Raw genomic sequence first — 17,227 nt, 5'->3', positions numbered from 1 at the left:
TTTTGAGTCTATGATTTTCTTATTAGTAGAGCAGTTTGGAAGGGATCTGATCGCTTGTGGATGTTATGACGCAAGCCGACAGGGAGAAACAGTTTTCAGCTCCATAAAGGAGCGTCAGGAGTAACCTGGTCATCGCTTCCCTTTCATCCCCTTTTGGAATGAGTTTGGTCCACATCCAGTGTTGCCCTGTGGTAATGCTGGGATGGGTATGTGTGGCCAGAAATGCCGCCAAACCCCTATGCACAGCACCGCTCTAAACGTTTTGCCTGTAGGAGAATACAGTCTGAAACAATATTTGACAGTGACAAATAATGAAAACCATTCTCCTGCACTCACAGGAAATAAGAGCACTAAAAGCAGTGCGGAGTGAAAACTAGATTGCGTCTGTAAAGAGTCATTAACTCTTTCAGCACCTGGTTCCTCCATTTTACAGGGCATTTTGCACTTGTCTCAAAATTCCTCTATGGATCTATTGACAGTAATGGACTTGACCTGCCACTTGGGAACACGCACAGAGGTCACACAGGCCCCCCTGAGAAAGTAGATGCTGACCCACCTGATCAAGTCAAATTTTGTGAGGTAAAGAATGTGCACCTTTCTAGTTAATAAAAGCAAAATAAAAAGTTCGATCACCACACACTTCATATTTAGACAGGCACTAAAGATGTCTCAGAAAACAAGTTAGGCAACTTCTTGCATCTCTGCTTTTGCTGATGTACTTAATCAAAGGCACTTGCCGGTCAGCAGGTTGAAGTTACAACGCGTCCACTGGTCAGTGTCTATGTGGTAAGAATCTATATGCCGCACGAGGACCCGGTCGTTGTTGTAGTCCAGGTCATTGCCTCCAAGGACATAAAGCTTCCTTCGCACGGCAGCCATGGAATGGTAGACCCTCCTCTGCAGCATGGGGCTACGGCTTATCCACTTATTCTGAAAGAAGAAATTCAGGTGAATTCTGTTAAGAGACCGCCATGGCAGACAACAGCTGTGCCTCATTAGTAGTGGGGACCCCAATGTTTGTCAGTCCCATTCTATTTCAGTGTTTATATCCTTTGAAAGGTATGGGCTTCTTGCAAGTGCAGAAGAATCCACATATGCCAACTCTATTTTTCAGCTTACATAAGGCAATTCCTCTTGTTTGGGTTTCACTGTATAGGGCATTTTGCATTTGTAAGGAGAGCATATGAGAATATAGAAATATTCATGATATTTATCTCATCCAATTGAGAGAACTTCCTCATGCAAATTACTTAAGAATGAAAATGCACAGCTAAGTGTACTGTGTACGGTGCTCTAATGATTAAGAAACAGGCTCTGGATCCAGAATGCCTGAATTTATAACCTGTGTGTGACCTTGAGCAATTCACTTAACCTCTCTGTGCCTGTTTCCTCATCTGTAAGATGGGGATAATAATACCCACCTGACAAGCCTGTTGTAAAGATTAAATGAGCTAATACACATAAAGCATTTTAAACAATGTCTGGCACATAATAAATGCCCAACAAATGTACACTTTTAAAAAAGTATTATAATTACCGGATACCCAAGGCCCCTATGTAAGCTAGGGTGAAGGTGGCTTTGTTGTTCTTTCCAAAAATTAACCTCTTGAGACCAATGGAAGAGCTAAGATTTGCTTCAGCAACAAACTCCCTCACTGCCATTGCATCAGCCTTCTTTAACATATTTACTATCACATTTTCTGCCAAATTGGTAACAGTTATTTCTAGGCACATATTTCTTTTGGTAGAAGGCCACATTTATATAACTTTAGGGAATGGTGACACCTCCAATATTTGGTTCTAGGTTACTCTCAAAAAAGGCATCCTCACTCCTCTTACAATAAGTCTCCTATTTAAAATATAATGTAAAATTAGATGAAAACAAAATATGACTTTAATTTTAAATCTTAACTAAGTAATGGACAGGAGAGTAAACCTAACCATTTCCTTTCTATATAAACACAAAATATACAGGAATAACCCAGACTCCTTCTCGCCAAGAAAAACTTGGATTTCAACCAGAAAAATCATATGATGTTTTGAATACATAGAATTTCACCAGTTCACAAGGCTGCACAGGAAGAAAAAAACGTTTTGTATAAATATTGGTCCATTCACTAAAGGCATATTCACTAGCTCATTTCTAATTTCTCTTTTAAAGATACATTCAAAAAAGAAAAAGAAAGAAAAATAGTGAAAGTAATTTGCACAATTTGAAAGACTTGCATTTATCTGTTTCTCTTTAAACATGTCACAATAAGAATCTCCTTCCAATTACATGTGTTCTTTAATAAAATAGTCAAACCTTTCAGGTATTTTGCTGAGAAATACCTTTAATATATTACACGAGTGGATTTTAACTCAAAACTCTGATGATGCTTTTCTTAGGTGCTTTCTATGAGGCAACCCATTTCAGTATTAGGAATCAACGTTTGCATTAGCAGTCTAGTCCCCTGCCATCGAACTATGGACGCCATCTGGTTTGCAAAGCCTGCCTGCATCCCCTGATTATATCTTTAGCTTCCTTCACCGCCGTGCCTGCCAGGTGAGCCGCCAACCGCTGCAAAGGCAAAGAAACAGAGAGGCCTGGTGGGGTCATTCCTAATAAGCTAGCATGTGAATACTAATCAGTGATGGGGAAGCAGAGGTCACCCCAGCCTGCCTGTTGGCAGGTAGCGATGTGCTCTGTGGCAGATGGCAGGCATTATCGGCTCTCCACAAAGGCCTAGTAGAGAAATAAGCACCAGGACTGAATGATAGAGTTATTGAGATTCTGAGCAAGATGCAAGCAGATGTGATGTTTCCCAGTACCCACCGTAAACAATATGCCAGCAGAATTTTAAAAAAAGAGCATGTGTGTACAAACATGAAACAAAACTCATTTGAGAAATGTTAACACCTTCTTTCTCTTTTAACCTCGTGTGCACCAAATTCAAGCAACTGCAATTAATGATCCCTCCTGAGACATCTGGCCCATGGACATGTGGTCTCTGAGACCACAGCTTCTAATGACATCAGGAAACATGCTTGCAAAGACAGAAATGCCTTCGTTAAATTCAGAATCAAGTAGCTGTTAAAATAAAAAGATACCAAATAGACTGAGGTCACTCTGCACACCCATGTGGTGGCTAATCCCAAACTGGACAGCCGAAGCCAACCTGTCGTTTCATGTTCCATTATCTTCAATGGATGAATATTAAATCCCACATCAATCATTTAGAATATTGTCATAATCGTGAAAAATATTTATATTAGCAAAATAATGGAAATAGCAAATGTCTGCAAATGTTTGCCATGGTTACAGATATCTTGGTAGAAGGAAAGAGGATAAAAATAGTTCTTCTTTGGGGGGAAAAGAGGGTATTAAGTGTGTGTGAAAATGGACAGGAGGGACGAGCACCATCAAAATGCTTCCAGTGAAAGCGTCAGCTGTTAGATGAAAACCATTCAAATTCTTCAGATACTTCCACTTTGGACTTGTCCTAGACACCGTTCTAGGAATTTTGGCTACACTGAGTTACATAAAGGTTATTTTATTTCAGAATAATGACATCATAAGGATGTTCCCCTCACAGAATGACAGGCCTTCTAAAAGGACAAACAACAGGACCATCAAAATCCTTTCTTTGGCTGAGTGATATTCCATATATATCTGTACCACGTCCTCATTATCCAGTTATCCAGTGAAGGACGTGTAGGGTGTTTCCATGTCTTGGCTATTGTGAATACTGCTGCAATGAACATAGGGGTAAACATATCTTTACGAATAAATGTTTTCAGATTTTTTTGGGTGGATACCCAGAAGAGGGATTGCTGGGTCATACGGTAATTCTATTCTTAATTTTTTGAGGAAACTTCATACTGTTTTCCATAGAAGCTATACCCATTTATATTCCCACCAACAGTGTATGAGTGTACCTCATACACTCCAACACTTGCTATTCTTTGTCATGTTGATGATAGCCATTCTAACAGGTGTGCCATTTGCGACATGGATCTTGAGAACATCATGCTAAACAAAATAAGTCAGAAAAAGTCGAGAACCATACGATTTCACTCATGTGGGATATACAACTAAAAGCCACAAATGAACAAGACAAACTAAAACTCATGGACACAGATGACAGGTTAGTGGTTACCAGAGGGAAGTGGGGGAAAGTAGAAGAGGGTAAAGGGGATCAAATATATGGTGACAGGAGAACTGATTCTGGGTGGAGAGCATACAGTGCAATATACAGATGATGTTATACAATTGTATACTTGAAACCTATATAATTTTATTAACCAGTGTCACCCCAAAAATTTCAAAAATAAACGAATAAAAATCCTTCTTTTGCATGCCTCTGAATATGAACAGACACTTGAGATAATGGAAATAGAGGGCATTTAACTCATCATGTCCTTCCCTTTTTTCTTATATTGTGCACAACTCTAAAGAAGTTAAGCATTTTGTATAGTATAAAACTAAAGGAGTTGAAATTTTATGAGGAAAAAAAAAAGCAACCCAAAAGCAGTTTACCCAGATGCTTCCATTTCTCTGTATAAGTTTAAGATGCATGTGTGTGTGTGTAGAGTTGTCATGCCGACTACTAATTACTGTGGAAATCTTTGAAAATTCACTTTAATTAAGGTAATGAGCTTTTCTTATAGGATTCTTACCTGGTTAGGTTCATATACCATTAGTCTGTTCTGATATTGTGCTGTGTTAGTTACTCCACCTGTAATGGATTAACATGTGTTAGAGCTTTCATGAATAAGAAATAGGATATTTCAACATAAGAATGAGATACAATTAAAGGAAAATTACCTACTGCTGAGGATCTGTTTGTATACCCTTGTGGTGAACCCATGACATAATTAAAAAGCTTATTGTTGAAGCAGTTTCATTTTCAAGAACCATTTCAGCAGCAATCCAGTTGAGAGCAAGCAACAAGTATGCTGAGATTACCAAGAGGTCCCCAATTCTGGCAACTGCTATGCATGGCCAGAATGAGGGGGAAAGTATGGGGGGCGGGGAGTGGGAGTGAACACAGCACACAGACAAATCTCTATGTAATTTATGCCAGGATCAGTTATATGGAAAATTCTTGTCTTTAGCTAAATTGGCAATTTTACTTACAGCTCTAATCTCTACACTAACGCAGTGATATCTTCATATCTCTTTGGAAGAACCATATTTAGAAGAGATGTCACTTATCAAAAGAGATCTAGAGTCAATGCTGTTCAATAGACTATCACAAGCGTCACAAATGCAAGTTACAGATGCAATTTCAAATTTTCCAGTAGCCACATTAAAAAATAAAAAGTAACAGTGAATATCAATTTTACTTCACTCAGAATAGCCAAAATACATCAGTTCAATGTGAAATTGTTGCAAAAAATTGAGATATTTTCCTTTGTTTTTTTTTTTCCACAGTCTTCAAAATCCATTGTGCATTTGACACAGCACATCTCAATTCAGACCAGCCACATTGCAAGCGCGCCATAAGCCACATGGCCAGTGGCTACCATACTGGACGGCACAGCTCTAGGCCACTGCAATGCAGCTGCTGTTGTCCTCAATGTTTTTTTTTTTTTTTTTTCCCCTCAATGTTTTTGAAGCCCACTTGACAACTGCTTAGATCCACAAGGCTTGAGACCTTCCGCTTAATCAAGAACCACTTAAAAATCATCATGCTTTTAGCTAAATTTCCCTATTTGTCCTCATACTGCTTTTCATGGTTGTGGTGTACAATGAGCTCTGTAAAACCCAGAAATTCTTGATTCTATTTTAATTTTTACCGTTAAATGGGAAAACTAAAAAACGACACATAAAACAGCACAGTGAGAAAATAATGCTAGGAGATACCAAACGTTAGGTAATGGCAGAAATAGGAGAATCCCCCAAATTCTAGCTTTAGAAATATTGCCTTATATATAGTACCCGATACTGGTGGAAAATGAATAATATTCTTATTTTAATAAGTATCATAAAGAAGCAGCTAATTTTTCAATAAAGCTCTGAAATTAAGCCAGACTAAAGAGTTTTCTGTTGAAATTTTTTGAGTTATAAAAAAAGTACTGTTACCATCCTGGCCAAGACAGTTGTAACATCCCCCTCAGTTTAACTAAACTTTAGACAGTCTGCTTCTAATCTCTAGGTCCTGGACCTCCCATTTTTGATGGCCTTTACTTTAGAAAACTTTTAATTGTAAATTATTTCTTGCCTCTTTGAGATGTAAATCATTTATGAAGCTTTTTGCAAGGTTTGCAAACCAGGAATATCTTCCTCAAAATGTTGGGAGCTATCCCATTGAAATGCAATCCTCAAGGAAGATAATGCCCCCATATCCCCATATTCTGTGCCGGGTAGGAGCCTACCTTTGATGGGTGCCTGTTATGTGAGGTCTCAGCTCCTGCTCCCCACACAAGAACGCAGGACATGGAGAGGCCAAAAAGGAACACCCACGGAGCCATTGGCAGGGGAGTCACACCACTGTATTCTCGCTGGCAGCTGGGTTGGAGACACAGGAAGCAGGAGCCACAGGTTCCGCAACCTGCCGTCCAGTTCTCTGCCAACCAACCCCCTAGCGCAGCCACAGCAGTTATATTAATGGCTAATGACTAACTGGCAACAGCTGATGGCCACCCAGCCACAGCGGATGGCCATCTGATTACAGCTGGTGGCCATCTAATAATCAAGCCAGCACCTTCCCATGTGAGGCCAACAGCCTGGAAACTGCTCTCTGGGACTCTGTCCCCACAGTGCCACTCAGCAAACACAACTGCCCTAATCAGAGAGGAAAAGATTTACAAACTCAGGATACCTGAATGTATTCAATGCATCACATTGATCAACCTCTCTCCAAAAGTCCTTCAGTACTTTCCCACTAGCTCACCCCAGGGCTTAAATATCCTCCTGCCTCTTGTTTTTCAGAGGAGTTGATTTCAGACTGCATTCTGGTCTCTCCAATAGTGCCACAGTCTTGAATAAAGTTTTCCTTGTCTGTTCTACTTTGTCCATTATGATTTTTGCTTTGATAGTTCAAATACCTTGAATAGGTCACCACCATCAACTCCATGGCCAGGAGTCAAGTCAACCAGAATCCAGAGGATTAGTGCATACGCCTCATCTGAGCTGGAATAATCAATCAGTACTAGTGGATACATAAAGGGGAGGGAACCTGTCCAAGCCAATTATTACTCTCTGATTCAACTCCAGTAAGAAGATTATATCATTCATGTAATTGACCATGGATATTATTAACTGGAGGGCTCTCTCTCTCTCTCTCTCTCTCTCTCTCTCTCTCTCTCTCTCTCTCTCTCTCGCAACCACTTTTAAAATTCAATGAAAGCTTTATCTGTTGAGCAAATTCAAAGAACAGAGAGAAATGAGCTTCCTGCCCTCAAAGAAAGTCTTCTCTGTATTTCTCACTCATTGAAAGTCTCATTTAAAAAATGAAATCAAGGGAAAAGAAAACACACTTAAGAAAGCTGAGGTTGAAATGCCTACATAGAGTCAAAATGTATGTCAAAATAAATATACAGGTATATTTGCTTTTTCCTCCCAAACTTCCTTTTCTTATCTGATTAAAAATTGAATGTCCAATAATTCTTTCTCAGCATAACTACACAAGAATAATCAAATCTATTGAGACCACACACATCTTCAGTGTTAAAATGATTGCCAAGTTTTGATCTGGGCCATAGCCACCAGATTAATGTCCAGCTCACCTATAATCATTTCTCCAAATGAGAGGGAACAGAGGGTAAAGCTCCCACCCACTATTTCAAAACATTGACGGTTTATCTACTTGTTTTAGAAATATGGGACAGAATAAATATCTACTGCAGTAAACTATCTGTTTATGACACTATTTGAAAATATTTACACTCCTATATGTATCAGACTCTGCCCATTATAGATTAAATGCACAACCAATGGATTAGAATGTAGCTATTACACCCTCTCTTCCAAGCAGGGCACACAATTTATCTTTATGCTCTTCGAAATTATTATTCACCGTCTTCCACAGATGCATCAGATGTATTTATAATACAGGTTTTTTTTCTTAATCTGCACTCAGTAATTAGATTCCTTACCCTTACATACAAATTTTCACTCACATGACAATGTTCAGAAATGAGATACTGGGTTAGTAGTTGGGAGTAAAAATAAAAATTCTAGTTAGTTATTTGGTTGATTACTTCCAGAATGTTAAACCACAGGAGGTGCCTAAGAAAAAAACAAAAAGAAAACACCTAGTGCTGTAACTTTTGCCATGTCAGGACTGTAAGGGAAAACCTTTGAAATTGGTTCTATTGCTTTTCCTCTTTGAAATGCTTTACAAATGAGCATATAAATAAAACCCATTTCTTCTCGGTACAAAAAAATAAATTTTTAAAAAAGCATGCAAGTTCGCAGTCCACATTTCTTTACCGTGTTACTCATTGCAGAGCTTTATCATTACATCCCCTTCACATAACACTCTTCGCTTTTAGATTAATTTGCTGAATTGAGATGCTAAGGATTTGCATACAGATTTGACTATACAAAAATAGATACAGAATTAATAACAGTCTCTATATGTTTTCATTTCCCCTAGACTGGAGTACCCTTGCCTGCAGCAGTATTCCTGACTTTGAAAGTCATCAAACTGATTTGTCTGCTCTGGGGTATGATGCCACATGCTGCCATAGTGTCCCCTGCAATCAAAGCACTTGCAGAGAGATTCCATGCCATTGAGTATATTTCATAGATCGGCAGTTTTGATCTCCCTTCCCCACCCCAGGGGGCATAATCTGCATCTTAACAGTGTTCTATAGATACATCTATCATTAAATATGCCATCTCGTATCAGCATCCACTTTTAAAGCCAAGTTTTCCCTAAGTTTGAAGTGCCACAGTCCAAGTTAAGACTTTTCAGCCAAAATTAAAAATGAACAGCCCTGTCTTATACTTTTGCACTGTGACTTAAAGATATACTGCAGGTTCCCCCAAAGTCAAATAAGTCTTTAAAAACTGCCAGAAGGAATGAAAAGTTACCACCATGCTACCAGCAGTAAGCACTGCTTTCTATCATCAAGACAAGAGTAAAGCATTTTTCTTAAGCTTCCCTGTTCAACTCCCCACAAAATGTTGTGACAAATGGATGAATGCGTACCGGAGAGAGGATGACAGGTGACTGCTAAACAAGCCACCCTCGTCTCCACTGCTGAGAATTCACCAACTCCCAAACTCACTGTGTTTAAGAGCAACACGGGTCAACGCTGACAGAGTCTATCAAATAGTGTGTTTAGAGAAACAGCTTTCAATAGACATTGGTCAGGTTAAGCAGCTGTGCAAATTTTTTTTTCAAGGACAGAAAATACTTCTGTTGATAAATCGAGTCCTACACTAAACTCTTTAGTAGAAACCTGCGGTACCTAAGGCAGCGCTATCATCCTTACCAGGATGAGCAGGATGCAAAGAACAGAATGGGTCTGTGCTCTTAGGGAAGATGCTCCAGGCTGGCATTCTGCTGGCCAGTTCAGGATTGGGGAAAACCATCTCAAGTTCTCTGCAACGCTCTTGGAGGCCTGCAGTGCCCAGCTTCACACTGGTTAAAGGGGACAGTTTCGGGAGAGGCGTGGCATCAACAGGTTCCTGTATGACTCTATCCACGGGGGAGCCTTCTCACACAGCCAACGCCAGGTTCCTCATAATCGAATTGGAGATGAAGATACTGGTCTCCTAGGTTTTAGATGAACTACAGTGTGTGGTGCAGAGGCAATCTACACCCGGAAGTTTACTATAATACTATACTGGTTTGTGTCTGGAAATGTCCTACCATTTTCATAAAAGGTACAAATGAGCCTATATGGAATATTGCAAAAATAACTAAATATGGAATACCAAATTAATAAATGAATGAATTCTATAGTCTAGGATATATTTGTTATAACTCTTTTTTTCTAATAACCATAATTACTGGGTGGCTTATAAGGGTATCAAAGGCTTTTTCCTTCTTTAATAGTTTAAGTTCCGTGTTCCTGGAAAATAAAGCCTAGCCAGACAACCAGCTCTAATGCGTCTTTTGGAGCAAAAATTAATATAAGACCGAGTCTTATATAAGACTGGGTCTTACAGTATAGTAAAATAAGACCTGGTCTATATTATATTGTATCATATCATATCATACCAGACACGGTCTTATAGTAAAATAAGACCAGGTCTTATATTAATTTTTGTTCCAAAAGATGCATTAGAGCCGATTGTCCGGCTAGGTCTTATTTTCAGGGAAACACGGTTTCTCCTTCGTGAACTTGCTCCAATTCTCGAAAGACTAAAGTGTCACATTTACAGTCTAATTATCAAAAGAATGACCTGGCATTAGGTGTGAGTTCATAGCAGCTATTTTTTTAAAGAGCCAAACTTCTTATTAGGCCTTGACAAAAGGAACACCATGGGAATATTTGCAATAAATATAAAAATAAACTTTTTACTACTATTTTACACATTAGACTTCCATATTTTTGGAGTGTTTATAATGCTATGTAAACAACTAAAACCAAGACTCTTTCTACTACTAAATTAGCATCTTGAATAGAAGCATACATAATCCATGCGTTAAATTAAAACTAGTACCCATATTATTCCTTTCACAATCGAGGAAACCACACAAATGGATGGGTAATTAATATACTCAAATACCACAAAGAAAGTCTCAAATTTACAAAATATCTATAAAGGGAGGGTTGTTGCACTTGAAAACACAAATTGTATTTATGTCACCTACAGCAAATAGATATAAACTTGTGACTTAAAATATGGAAAGTACGCACTAGGTGCTATTTTAAATAAGTGAAATGATAAATGAGGGTAAAATCTACTACAATGCAGATGTCGGCTGCCCTTTAAAATCTCAATAAAATTCCCTCTCCCATTCCTCATTCTGTAAATGCTGAAATCCTGCCTCCACAGATTTCTGCATGTTCCCAACAGAGCTAAGCTCTCAAGGTCACCTCTGCTTGTCTCTACTATCCTGGCTTTGCTGCGTTCTTGTTGGATCTTTTATCTCCCTCCTTCCATGAACCGAAGTTTTCAGCCATTCCCCATTTCCATGATGTAGCTTTAACTTTCTTCTCTACTCTTGGGAACAAAGAAAATGACATATTTAGCATATTCTTAGATAGAGTAAATCGGCTCACTATTCTCCCTCCTTTTCCTAGATTCATCTAGACAGATACAAATGGATTATCTAAATAACGGTTGTTCTCTCCATGACAGGAATTCTGGAGTCAATGGGGTGGACTTTTGTTTTTAACTACCTAAACTGACAATTTTAAAGGCCACTAGACTACTATATAATAATGTGTAATTCTTGCAGAAAACAATGTTTTAATCTAAACCAACATATTTTAGAGTAGCTCCATATGATCACTAAATTTCTTAATTTTAGAAACTGAATTACAGAATCACAAAAAGGAAGACATTATGTGGCTCAGCGAGGGTCCTAAGAAAGGTGCTCAGTTAAACAATAAAAGATAATCAAATGACTGTTGATTCTAAACAAATCTCCAGGTATAATTATTCTCCTGTGTATCACTTTCAGTCTTGCCATTTGCAAGTTCTTTTTACAATGTAAGCATGTTTTGGAGATCTTTGTTGTGGTGACAGATAGCTGCTTTGTGCGGTTTCATGGGAAAAGCATGATTTTCAAAAACCAGAGACAGAGATCAAATTCCAACTTTGTCAAATACTAGCTATGTGATCTGGGAAAATCATTTAACCTCTTTAAGCCTCATTCCCTGGGCTGCATGCAGATTGAGGGTAAACAAGTTTCTACGTCTCCAGAATAAAAGGAGGCCAGTTGGGATGAAAGCTTTGTTCATTATTTTGGAGAACGCAGGTGATCTGATCGCTTTCTTCAAACCATTTAGCTCTTTTAAAAGGATTTCTGTTTGGTTCATTTCTGTTTGGCTTCCATCTAGGTTCAATACTGTAGTGGTTTCGCTTTAATCTCTTTCAGAGAGGGAGTAGTAAAGCCCGGACAGAAGTGAAAAAAGAGGAGAAAGAGTAACCGCTAGGACAGCTGGTTGCTACAACACAGCAACACAGAGGCTTTTATTCTTAGTGGACATTTCAATTCACTGGGAACTTTTCAGTGGACAGGCTGAGGGATCAAGCCCCAAACCTCTACCAGGCGGCTGCTTCATCACAGGGTGGCTGCCTGCAGGGGCAACAGACTTCCTCTTCTGTATTCACTCTCGCAACACACTCGGTTCTCCCTCAAGCACACCTTAAGCACTCGACCCTCACCTAACGATCCTAACCTGCTGAACTCCTTCCAATAGGTTCCTTTGGGCTATTCCCAGCCTAAAACCTTCCATCGTGAGTGAAACCAGGATCTGCCTCCTCCAGGTTTCTGCTGAGCACCACCAAAGAACAGGGCAGAAATTTGCAAACCGAATCGCCACAATTTTGATTCCAACCTTCCTATGGGCTCTGACCATTTCTTTTTTAACATGTCAGTTCCCTCTGTTTTCTCTCTGAGGCTTTTTCCAAGGCCACTCCCCTCAGGCCCTCTACCGAGTCTTGACATTGCACAACCTCGACGGGCAACTTTCTCTCTCACTTCACTCCCTTGAGAGGCAACCTCCTCAGCTTCCTGCCCCTCACATATGAGCTTACCTAGGTCCACATTCAGCATTGTCTCCTCCCTTCAGGCTTGGAGCTTGAGGCATGTCTCCTGTCAAAGACTGAACCCCTCCCAACTCCCTCATGCCTGTTCAGGCCCACGTCAATATTGTATTCCCCAGATTTATCACCATTCCTGGTACCTGGGAGGTGCTGTAATACCTCAGCTCCTGCTCCCCGCACAAGAATGCAAGATATGGTGAAGCCCAAAAGGAACACCAATGGAGCCATAGATAGGGGAGTCATACCACTATATTCTCGCTGGCGGCTGGGTTGGAGACATAGGAAGCAGGAGCCGCAATCCGCCGTCTGCTTCTCTGCCAACCAACTCCCTTGCCAGCGTAGCCACGGCTGTTATATTAGTGGCTAATGACTAACTGGTTACAGCTGATGGCCAACTAGTCACAGCTGATGGCCATCTACTACCCGAGCCAGCACCTTTCCACGAGAGGCTGAGAGCCTGGAAACTGCTCTCTGGGACTCTATCCCCAAAGGTGCTCTCAGCATTTACCAACCAAAGATGCCCCTATTCCCGTCACCTTCCATTTCACTCTCTCCTTTTTCTGATCCATACATTTGCTTAATGCATCTAAAAAAAAAAAATTTCCCTCCTTTGACCCTGGATTTTCTCCTCTAGCTACTCTCCTTTCTCTCTGCCAAACTTCCTTCTTTTTCTTTCCTTCTTACCCTCCTTTTTAATTCCTAAAGCCAAATGCTACTTATTAATTTATAATGGAAAAACATGCTGTCACATGAATTGAAATGTGTGTGTGCCTAGAAATAGCACATTCTCTCCCTGTAGCACGATTGGAGTGTTGTGTGGCACGCTCAGATTCAGGGAGTGAAGTTGAGATGATATCCCAACGTCTTGCAAATTCAGCCTGTACCTACAGTTTTCACGTCCTCATGTTCCTTCAACCTTGAAGGGGTCACACCTCCAGCCACTACATTGTCGCGTCCACCTTCTTCCACTCTCCTGAAATTATTTTGACTGAAATGACCAAGTAGTTCCTGACTGAAAAATGGAGGACCTTGGTGTCCCTCTAGTACTGGCCACCTCTCACCACGCCCTTCTGCTGTGGCTTTGTTTCTGTAACACGCCTCCTCCTCTGACCTTGCCCATCCCACACTCTCAGGCTCCTTCCTTACTTCCCCTCCTCTGTACCCTCCTCACCTGTGTTTCCCAACCTTCTGCCCTCGGCCCCTTTCCAGACCATCTCTTGCCCATCTGTCTCCTCACTCTCTCCATCACCTCACTGTATCTCACTAGATTTGCTGTGATAACCTTGTCACTTACATTTGCTCTGAGAAACAGAAGGCAAGGTCCTCTCTCTGAGTCTGAGGACAGGGGTTTGGAGGAAAGTGAGGAAGTGCTAGCCAGTGAAGGAGAGTGGATGAGACGCTAGTGTAGGGTGTAGAGAGGTCCTGGGAACTGAGTGTGTGCCCATGCCAGCCATCCTGTCACAGGGCTCAGCTGCATAGGCACAGGCACAAAGTGGACCACTGGGTTTGTCCAGCAGTGTGTGCTTGCCAGAGCGCAAGAGAATTGTTGGGATGACTGCACCATGAAGCCCAAGCATGAGCACCGGGAGGGTTAATGGGTGAGGAGGAGGTAGCCAATGGACCTGAGGCCAAGTTAGGCTGAAGGTGCTACAAACTTGTGTGAAACCTCTCATGCCCCCTGCTTTGCACTACTTCTTCTTACTGTGGAAAGTCTGCTATCATCACACGTCGTATACGCGATCCCATAATTATCTCTTTGAAAGTCTGTTTCCTCTGTTATTCCAAGAGCCCCATCACAAGACCTATGTCTCACTCTACGTTGTCACTCTGGCACTAGCCTGGAACAAGACTCAATGAGGTGATGAGCCCCACTCAGCGTCTCCTGGTTGGTAAGAAGTGGAGCGAGTTTTCCGTGTGTGTGATGGCAGTCTGTGCCCTCAGTGCCGCCATGCAGCCTCTGCCAAGCCCCCTGTTCATTCCCAATGTTTTCTGCATAATTTTTTAGATGCAAGTACAATATTTGCACAGATAGTGTAAATCTAAAGCCAAGGCATCTTAAAAATGGTAATGAAAATTTACATTGTTCTAATTTTAATGAATACTAGAAAAGCCAAAGTCCCTTTAGTAGGTTTGAATAAATTAAAGTTACTTAAAATGGGGCAATGCAAGCTTCATTTAAATTTAATCAAGATGAAACTAAACATATCTTCTAGGGAGTTAAAGAAGCTTTAACACATGTTCTTTCATTAATGAAATATCTGCAAAACTCTTTGATTGTCATCTCCTAGAGGGCAGGAAGTATGTTTGCTAAATTAATCTTCTTTATCTACGAACCATCACTAGACTTAATAAGAATGTAGCATTCACCAAAGGCATCAAGAAAGCACAAATACTGCTTTTGACTAAATGCCGTAGCATTTATCTTATTTTCATAGTTTTAAAGCATCGACTTTGTGGTTAGCGTCTCATTATCTTGCTGCCATTTGACAAAAATGAAAAGGTAAGTTGTTCTGTAAAAAGAGCTCAGAATTAATCTGTACTCACAAAAAAAGGAGCTTTTTAGTACTTCACAAACAATATCATACAAAGGAGAGCATACATTTTAAAACACAACTGGAGGATATTTAATGCTTATTTTACTTCAGTATTGTGAATGTAAAGTAGAAACGATGTGGAGCATTTGTGAATTGGGTCACCATGTCAAATGCTACAGCAGCCTGTTAAATCTGACTGTCTCTAACATCTTAAATTAAATGCTAATGGGCATATCCATATAACCCGATTTTCTGAATTCATCTCTGCTTGTGCTACTTTAAAAACCATGGGCAGGTTTCAAGGTGTCCTGACTCTGAAATGAACAGAGAAAGGGAAGGGGATATGTGGAGGGAGTGAGAATGCTGGAAATTATGAGTCTCTAAAGAAGCATTAATTTTGTGTTCTATGGAACAAAAATAAGGCCTTAAAATCCACATTCTATAATTCTTACTGCCTCCACCTCAGGCAAAGCTTGCAAAATACCAGAAGAATGGCAATGACCCAATCCCCCCATCAATTCAATTGGAAATACTTGATTATTTGGTAAAGGATAAAGAATAGCCTCAAACATTTTCATCTGCTCCAATAAATCAGGGTAACACGTCGAAATCAGTGATAGTGAGGGTGAAATATACCTGTCTTTTTTTTTTCCAAGGGATCCATTAGCAAATCTAGTCACCCCTCCCTATCTATGGTTAGATTCGCAATTGATTTATTATAAGCTGGGCGTGAGGAAAGAGGCAGACGACTGAAGGTATTAGAAATGTCACTGGTGATTTCCTCTTCTTTCCAATTAAAGGTATTGCACTGTACACAGGGAAGTGAGTTTTTCATCTCAAGTACACAGTAGGGAGAAACAAACCTGAGAAAATTGTGATTGTTTTCATTAAGTATGGTTAACACAGGCAGCATACATTAGTGCAAAAAAAAAAAAAAAAAAAAGAACAAAGAAAATGTATTTCCTTTCACAGTGGGGAAAAACGAAGTGATATAGCAATAAGATCTCTAATAAGCAATAAGATCTCATTTAATAAAATGGAAAGGGAAATATACAGATCCATACTGAAAGAGAAGTCAGTTTCATACCAGATTGATGGATGTAGCCAGTCTGATAAGCTTCTGTGCTTTCTTAAGGCCTGACTAAAGATGGTATTAGGTAGTCATAGCTTTAAAACTAGGAAAGGGAAACTCCAGTATTTTTTAAAAAGCTAGTTTTATAGCTAAAAAAGGGAAACATTTATGAAAATGTTTATGAGAAAATCATACAAAATTTAGAAAAGGTTGTTTAGGAAGGCAGTATATTAACAACATACGAAAACTAAGTAAGTCAATGGAAGGAATGTACACTGGAAGGAAATATAAATTACATTGAGTTCATAAATCTATCATTGTTTGTTATCCAAGTCAAGTACAATGTTCCTTCTATTAGCAAAGACTTATTTATAGACAATTATGAAGTTTCTTCAGCAACACTAATGGGATACAGTCCTGGTGGATTTTTTTTTTTTTTTTTAACTATTGATATATGTACTTAAAGAAAAGGGAAAAAGTCACCAGATAGGTTTTTATTTAAATATATCTCTCTATATTAACATATACACTCACAACTGATGTTTTTTTGGCATACAAGGCCAGTAATTGTTGGGTCCACCTCGTTACCCTCTTCTTTAGTCCTAATTTTAGCTTCATTCATAATTACCAAGCATTGAAACCCTGACATGAGCTATTTTTTTTTTCAGTGAAATTGCCAATAATTGAGGCATAATCCAGAAAAAGTGAGACTGTGGCTGTCTCCCTGGCTACTGAGGACAGCAGAAGGAAAAAATGGGCAGTGTCCAACCGAATTTAGTTTAAATGCAAGGGAGAATTTTTCAGAGCAGATGTTAAACAACTAGAGAAGATTATTGAGGGATACCGAGAAGCCTTCACAGGTGTATTTAAAAATGATTGTTTCTTCTAGGTACAAACATCTCAAAGTTACTTTTAGTACAGCAAGTCCTCGGAAACTTCGTTTGGTTCAACATCGTTTCG

General features: G+C 39.7%; 1 protein-coding gene across 5 annotated transcripts in view; it reads right to left on the bottom strand.

Annotated features, from left to right (window-relative positions):
• The window catches only part of KLHL32 (kelch like family member 32), a 181,833-nt gene that overhangs the window by 1,128 nt on the left and 163,478 nt on the right, over positions 1-17,227 (bottom strand). For all 5 annotated transcript variants that reach the window (XM_074333320.1, XM_074333319.1, XM_074333321.1 and 2 more), the window contains 2 exons: positions 4,660-4,718; positions 738-930 (listed from right to left, as the gene is read on the bottom strand). In XM_074333320.1, the coding sequence (XP_074189421.1) occupies positions 738-930; positions 4,660-4,718 (252 nt within the window). The remainder of the gene's footprint in view (positions 1-737; positions 931-4,659; positions 4,719-17,227) is intronic.

This window comes from Rhinolophus sinicus, linkage group LG05 (assembly GCF_036562045.2).
Source record: "Rhinolophus sinicus isolate RSC01 linkage group LG05, ASM3656204v1, whole genome shotgun sequence".
NCBI classification, from domain to species: domain Eukaryota; kingdom Metazoa; phylum Chordata; class Mammalia; order Chiroptera; family Rhinolophidae; genus Rhinolophus; species Rhinolophus sinicus.
The sequence above is the reverse complement of the archived record's forward strand: the minus strand, read 5'-3'. Positions and strand labels throughout refer to the sequence as shown.